The sequence below is a fragment of the Entelurus aequoreus genome, linkage group LG02, assembly GCF_033978785.1.
Source record: "Entelurus aequoreus isolate RoL-2023_Sb linkage group LG02, RoL_Eaeq_v1.1, whole genome shotgun sequence".
NCBI classification, from domain to species: domain Eukaryota; kingdom Metazoa; phylum Chordata; class Actinopteri; order Syngnathiformes; family Syngnathidae; genus Entelurus; species Entelurus aequoreus.
This window is the reverse complement of record NC_084732.1, coordinates 12,027,196-12,036,251: the sequence shown is the minus strand read 5'-3', so window position 1 is coordinate 12,036,251 and position 9,056 is coordinate 12,027,196. Positions and strand designations below refer to the sequence as shown.

The window sequence follows — 9,056 nt, the reverse complement described above, 5'->3', positions numbered from 1 at the left end:
CGTCAACATCTACTGCGCATGCGCCGGCGCCATTTTAGACGACTGCTTCCGCTGAAGTTGCGAGGACACACTCGGGGGGAACTAAAAAGTTAGCAAGACGACGAGTTTGTTGCCGCGTTTGTTCTCTTCTGTCCACACATGTCGCTCTAGGGCCGCCGATTGCTGTTGATATAAAGTCTTTTCCGTGACTTTGAAGCCTTTTGGTTTAGCTTAGCTTGCTAGCTGTTAGCTTAGCTCGCTAGCAAACAGACACAGCGGAAGTGTGCGTGTAAAGTGTGAAAATGTGCAAAGTAGAAATGTTGAGAGTGTTGGTGAAGCAGCGACTAACTGCTGCTGTGGAGGAAATATTTGTAGTGTTAGAAAGAACGATAGCAGAATACGAGGAGGAACTTTCTAGAACAAAAGAGGAGAACGAGCGACAACGTCAACTACTGGACGCTCTTTTCAACAAACATCAACAAACAGGTTTGTTTACTTCTTTTTCTAAATCATTTATTAGTGTTTGCTTGGGTATTAGTCGAATATGTCATTGAATAAGTATTTAGCCTGTAATAAATCATTACTGTAGTGGATGTCCCTCACGGGCATCCGTAGAAGAATAAACCAGGAACTACCAGTGTGGTACCGGTACCAATATTTTGGTACCGGTACTTTTCATTACTTTTCTAAATAAAAGGGTCCACAAAAAAATGCAATATTGGCTTTACTTTAACAAAAATGTTAGTGTACATGAAACATATGTTTATTATTGTCATTTAGTCCTTAAATAAAATAGTCAACATACTAGACAACTTGTCTTTTAGTAGTAAGTAAACAAACAAAGACATTAATTAACATGCTCTATCTACACTTCTGTTAAAATGTAATAATCACTTATTCTTCTCGTCTTTGATACTTGACATTAGTTTTGGATGATACACCACAAATGTAGGTATCAATCTGATACCAAGTAGGATCATACAGGATCATACATTGGTCATATTCAAAGTCCTCATGTGTCCAGGGACATATTTACTGACTTTATAAACATAATATATTGCACGTCTCGTTCCTGGCACCTCTTCTCACCATCCAAACCTAATTAAGACCCAATGTGTGTGTATTTGCAAAGATAACAATCCATAGTGGATTTGTTGTTATGTTTTATATCGATACTTTCGATACTTTTTCTAAATAAAGGGGACCACAAAAAATGGCATTATTGTCTTTATTTTAGCAAAAAAATGTTAGTGTACATGAAACATATGTTTATTATTGCAAGTTTGTCCTTAAATAAAATAGTGAACATACTAGACAACTTGTCTTTTAGTAGTAAGTAAACAAACAAAGACTCCTAATTAGTCGTATGCAGTAACATATTGTGTCATTTATACACCTATTATTTTGTACACATTATGAGGGACAAACTGTAAAAAGTGATTATTCATCCACTTGTTCATTTACTGTTAATATCTGCTTATTTTCTGTTTTAACATGTTCTATCTACACTTCTGTTCAAATGTAATAATCACTTATTCTTCTCTTCTTTGATACTTGACATTAGTTTTGGATGATACCACACATTTAGGTATCAATCCGATACCAAGTAGGATCATACAGGATCATACATTGGTCATATTTGAAGACCTCATGTGTCCAGGGACATATTTACTGACTTTATAAACGTAATATATTGCACGTCTCGTTCCTGGCACCTCTTCTCACCATCCAAACCTAATTAAGACCCAATGTGTGTGTATTTGCAAAGATACAAATCCATGGTGGATTCATTGTGTTATGTTTTATATCGATATTTTCGCTACTTTTTCTAAATAAAGGGGACCAGAAAAAATTGAATTATTGTCTTTATTTTAGCAAAAAAATCTTAGTGTACATGAAACATATGTTTATTATTGTCATTTAGTCCTTAAATAAAATAGTCAACATACTAGACAACTTGTCTTTTAGTAGTAAGTAAACAAACAAAGACTCCTAATTAGTCATATGCAGTAACATATTGTGTCATTTATACACCTATTATTTTGTACACATTATGAGGGACAAACTGTAAAAATGGATTATTCATCTACTTGTTCATTTACTGTTAATATCTGCTTACTTTCTATTTTAACATGTTCTATCTATACTTCTGTTCAAATGTAATAATCACTTATTCTTCTCTTCTTTGATACTTGACATTAGTTTTGGAGGATACCACACATTTAGGTATTGATCCGATACCAAGTAGGATCATACAGGATCATACATTGGTCATATTTAAAGTCCTCATGTGTCCAGTGACGTATTTACTGACTTTATAAACGTAATATGAATTTTTAAAAAAGGAAAAAAGATTGTGTGACGATAAAAAAATATCGATGTAATCATAGTAGTATCGACTAGATGCGCTAACATAACCTCAAAAACAATGATTGGTATCATTACAGTGGATGTCAGGTGTAGATCCACCCATGGCGTTTGTTTACATTGTGACAGCGGTGAGCTATTGTATCCTCCTACGGTGTGTAGTGAAGCGTGTTTAGCTAGTCCTCGTCCTCCAGTGATAATGGTACTTGTAAGAAACGTACCTTATTTGTCGCCATTGTGGCCAGGATTAGTGATTTAGAAGAAGCTAAAACACTGCCGACTGCTAGCTAGCCATTTCTTAAAGCAGCTCTTCCTGAGGGTGTTTCGGTGTTATAACTTCACCTTTATCTTGACTTTTTACACCAAAATGCGTCCATTCTCCCTTTTCTGTCTACACACTGTGTCTGCTTGTAAGTACTCTGTGTGTGTGCGCTGCCGAACATGCTTCTCTGCTTGTAAAAACCAGCAATGTCACCACGTGACGACGACGCGCCGTCATGCCCGGGAAGCGGTAGTTTTCAAACAGAGTATATTGATTCATTAGAGCGCCCGGGTGGCTAATGAATGACTATCCTGTAGAGGTGTAACGGTACACAAACATTTTGGTTTAGAGGTCACGGTTCGGTTCATTTTCGGTACAGTAAGAAAACAACAAAATATACATTTTTTGGTTATTTATTTACCAAATGTGTAAACAATGGCATAACATACATATACACACACACACATAACAATAACATACATATACACACACACATAACAATAACATACATATACACACACACATAACAATAACATACATATACACACACACATAACAATGACATACATATACACACACACTTAACAATAACATACATATACACACACACATAACAATAACATACATATACACACACACATAACAATAACATACATATACACACACACATAACAATAACATACATATACACACACATAACAATAACATACATACACACACACACATAACAATGACATACATATACACACACACACATAACAATAACATACATATACACACACACATAACAATAACATACATATACACACACACATAACAATAACATACATATACACACACACATAACAATAACATGCATATACACACACACATAACAATAACATACATATACACACACACACATAACAATAACATACATATACACACACACATAACAATAACATACATATACACACACACATAACAATAACATACATATACACACACACATAACAATGACATACATATACACACACACTTAACAATAACATACATATACACACACACATAACAATAACATACATATACACACACACATAACAATAACATACATATACACACACACATAACAATAACATACATATACACACACATAACAATAACATACATACACACACACACATAACAATGACATACATATACACACACACACATAACAATAACATACATATACACACACACATAACAATAACATACATATACACACACACATAACAATAACATACATATACACACACACATAACAATGACATACATATACACACACACATAACAATAACATACATACACACACACACATAACAATAACATACATACACACACACACATAACAATGACATACATATACACACACACATAACAATAACATACATATACACACATACATAACAATAACATACATATACACACACACATAACAATAACATACATATACACACACACACACACATAACAATAACATACATACACACACACACATAACAATGACATACATATACACACACACATAACAATAACATACATATACACACACACATAACAATAACATACATATACACACACACATAACAATAACATACATATACACACACACATAACAATGACATACATATACACACACACATAACAATAACATACATACACACACACACATAACAATAACATACATACACACACACACATAACAATGACATACATATACACACACACATAACAATAACATACATATACACACATACATAACAATAACATACATATACACACACACATAACAATAACATACATATACACACACACATAACAATAACATACATATACACACACATAACAATAACATACATACACACACACACATAACAATGACATACATATACACACACACACATAACAATAACATACATATACACACACACATAACAATAACATACATATACACACACACATAACAATAACATACATATACACACACACATAACAATGACATACATATACACACACACATAACAATAACATACATACACACACACACATAACAATAACATACATACACACACACACACATAACAATGACATACATATACACACACACATAACAATAACATACATATACACACATACATAACAATAACATACATATACACACACACATAACAATAACATACATATACACACACACACACACATAACAATAACATACATACACACACACACATAACAATGACATACATATACACACACACATAACAATAACATACATATACACACACACATAACAATAACATACATATACACACACACATAACAATAACATACATATACACACACACATAACAATGACATACATATACACACACACATAACAATAACATACATACACACACACACATAACAATAACATACATACACACACACACATAACAATGACATACATATACACACACACATAACAATAACATACATATACACACATACATAACAATAACATACATATACACACACACATAACAATAACATACATATACACACACACATAACAATAACATACATATATACACACACAGGGTCCATTGCCAGGGTTCATGTGGTCAACATACATCAAATAAAAACTAAATAAGATAAGGCTCAGAATGGTTTCTTAACAAAACCTTTCTACATATAAAGTGCTTTTTTTGATTGATTGATTGAGACTTTTATTAGTAGATTGCACAGTACAGTACATATTTATTAGTAGATTGTACAGTACAGTACATATTTATTAGTAGATTGCACAGTACAGTACATATTTATTAGTAGATTACACAGTACACTACATATTTATTAGTAGATTGCACAGTACAGTACATATTTATTAGTAGATTGCACAGTACACTACATATTTATTAGTAGATTGCACAGTACAGTACATATTTATTAGTAGATTACACAGTACACTACATATTTATTAGTAGATTGCACAGTACAGTACATATTTATTAGTAGATTACACAGTACAGTACATATTTATTAGTAGATTGCACAGTACAGTACATATTCCCTACAATTGACCACTAAATGGTAACACCCCAATAAGTTTTTCAACTTGTTTAAGTCGGGGTCCACGTTACTCAACACTAAACTGCCTCAAGTTGTTGCTCAGATAAAATAAAATGACAAAACTTACCTTCTTTACCCCCAACACAACCTTATCACGGCAGTAAAAGATTAGGTTAAAAGAAGGAACATTGTATTCAAATTGAATTACAATTAGATAATATTTGTATTATCTAAGCGTTCATGTATCATGTATATAATTTTAGAGTTGTTGTCTTCTGCAGTGGACGTTCCTGTTTTGCATTACAGGGAGATGTTTTTACCCGAAATGTGTAACTGTGACAATAGAGGCAATAAAAGCAAATGCTGGTTCTCAGCAGGATTGCTATGAGTTTACTAGAAATCTGTCAAATTGTACGTCTGTGCAAGTTAGCATGAAATAAACTCTTGCTTCTTTCGACGCCTTTTCGGGGCAACTGAACTACGCAAATGTGGACTGGACTTTCACAATATTATGTCAGACCCACTCCACATCCATTGCTTTCGGTCTCCCCTAGAGGGGGGAGGGGGGTGGGGGGGTTACCCACATATGCGGTCCTCTCCAAGGTTTCTCATAGTCATTCACAGACTCTGTACCGAGGATGTCGTTGTGGCTTGTGCAGCCCTTTGAGACACTTGTGATTTAGGGCTATATAAATAAACATTGATTGATTGATTGACATATAAAAAGTGCAACATTAAACAGTTTCAAGTCAACTCAGCCTCAGATTAACTTTTCTATTCCCCCCCCCCAGCCTGGCTAACTAGTATGGGCTCATTGTTCTTCCACCATAGAAGTGGCTCAAAATCTAATTTTTAATGCAATATGGTCTTAAATCTGCTGCTATAAAAACATTTATTGCTTTAGCCCTGCCTGACTCGCCGAGGAGAGGCTGCTTGAATGCGGTGGTGACGCTTCAAATGGGTTAGCATGTGTTATGAGAGTAGCGTATGTGTGTGTGTGGCCCTTTAATATGTGGCAGCGTGTGAGGTGAGTGTGTGGGCGAGCGAGGTGAGGGAGCGGGGAGTGGCTAGTGTTTTGTTGGATTGGCTGTGTGCAAGACCACAATAAAGCCACGATTTGCAACTAATCGCCGGAGTCGCCATTTACCCTGGAGTCCGGAGCTGTGGAGACCCACTGCCGGGTAGAGTGAAGGGTGTTGCCCCCGAGAATACATGGGCCCTGGAGGAGTGTCTCCCCTGCGCTCCTCGACTACGGTCTGGGAGCCGGAAGCAGGAATGGTGCAACACATGTTTGACGTGTTGTCAGAAGCAGCGACTGAACAAACCTCCGTCCTCCATTGTTGTATCACACAGCCAAAGTGTTCCCAAACGGGAGATCTTAACGAGGCAGGAGGGTCTTCCAGCTCTGGCGTTTACATGTTGTCCTAGCCTGGTCGCTGTTAGCATGTGTACTCGTTCGGTACACCTCCGAACAGAAACGGTTCAATACAAATACACGTACCGTTACACCCCCACTTATCCTGCATACCAATAAGTCGTTCCCCCTAAGATTTTCTTATCCAAAGGGAGGATCAGACGCTAAGGAGTTGTTTTGCCAGCAGGAAGACTGACGACTTATTGGTTGAAGGTCCGCTGGTAACCAGCCACCCCACAGCAACTGTCATTGATTTCATCAAGCATGTGTTTGTCTTCTCATGTCCTGCAGATGTTGGTGAAGAACATCCATCTCCTGGGCAGCAGGAGTGGACCTCCAGAAGAGAGCGGGAGGAGCCACAGCCTCCTCACTTTAAAGAGGAAGACGAGGAACACAGCATCACTGAGCATTTTCAAAAATTGGAGGAGGTGCAAGTGGTTGGTGTCATCGTGAAGAGTGAAGAAGATGAGGTCAAAGGTGAAAGTGAGGAGAAGAGAGAGGCGGAGAGACCAAGCATCAGCTCAACTCAACACATGACAAGAGAAGGTGATGGTGGAGGATCACAAGCAGACTTAGCTCCACTGTCCGATAGTGAGGACACAACGTCACACCCTGCTGACACCGATGAGGAAGACTCTAAAGCTGCTCAGGCGTGTCACACTGACAACACTCCCTTGAAATGCTCTCACTGTGACAAAACTTTTACTAACCACAGTAAGCTGAAAAGACACATGCAGTGTCACACAGGAGAGAAACCGTTCATGTGCTCAGTTTGTGGCAAACGGTTCTCTCAGAAAGCACATATGAAAGAACACACCAGGACGCATACGGGCGAGAGACCCTATGCCTGCTCAGTTTGCAGCAAGACTTTCACTCACGCCTCAACCCTGATGAGACACTCCGGAACACACATGAGAAGACACACGGTCGAAAACCCGTACGCCTGCTCGGTCTGCGGCGTGGGTTTCCTGAAGACGTCGCTCATGAAAGAACATATCAGAACGCACACTGGGGAGAAACTCTTCCCCTGCTCAGTCTGCGGTAAAGAATTCTTCCAAGAGTCACGTTTAAGAGAGCACTCCAAAACGCACGCCAAAGAGAAACGTTTCGCCTGCTCAGTTTGTCGCCAAACGTTCTCTCAGAAGTCATATTTGATAATACACGCGAGAACGCACACCGGGGAGAAACCTTTCACCTGCTCAGTCTGCGGCAAGCGATTCGCCCACCGGTCAAATTGGATGAGACACACGCGAACGCACACAGAAGAAATACCATACGCCTGCGCGATGTGTAATAAAAGTTTCTCTCAAAGGGAATATTTGATAGCGCACATGAAAACACACACGAGGAAGAAACCAACTCCCTGCTCGGTCTGCCATACATATTTTGTTGATCGCTCAGCATTGAGGAAACACTTAAAAACACACACTGGCGACAATATTGATCCCTGAAGATAGACTTCATTGTTTGGGGATGTTTGCATGCTAATGGTGTGTAGGAACCTACTTTTAGTCATCACATTATTATTAGCATGATGTATCTGAATAAAATAACGTCACTAACTGTAAACTTATACTCGCTACTCTGAGCTTACGTTGCTTTTCAGAGCTCTTTGTATAGTTTGTGTAAAGTTGAGCTCAAGATGTCATTAACAAGACTGTTTGACTGCTATTTTATTTTTGTTGCCCTCCACACATATCTAACTACTCAAGACCTCTGTCCCACTATTCAGCATCTTATACTGTACTCTAGTCACAAAGGAAGAATTAAAGTAACATAATAAAAAATGTTTGAACATCCAAGCTGTGCTCCCATGGATTCTACTTCTCTGCTCAAAGCTCTCTGCCAAAAGATGGACCAACAAATACAAATAGAGGCACTAAAGCTGACTTTTAAAGCAGCATTATGGCAGAGAGACTATCACACTGCTTTGCACATTTCGCTTGGTGAATCCACTTATTA

General features: G+C 37.5%; 1 protein-coding gene across 1 annotated transcript; it reads left to right on the top strand.

The window, feature by feature from the left end:
- Positions 1-9,056, top strand: LOC133630239 (zinc finger protein OZF-like). The gene is made up of 2 exons (XM_062021713.1): positions 1-465; positions 7,386-9,056. The coding sequence occupies exons 1-2, from the start codon at positions 282-284 to the stop codon at positions 8,543-8,545; spliced, it is 1,344 nt and encodes a 447-aa protein (XP_061877697.1). The 5' UTR covers positions 1-281; the 3' UTR covers positions 8,546-9,056.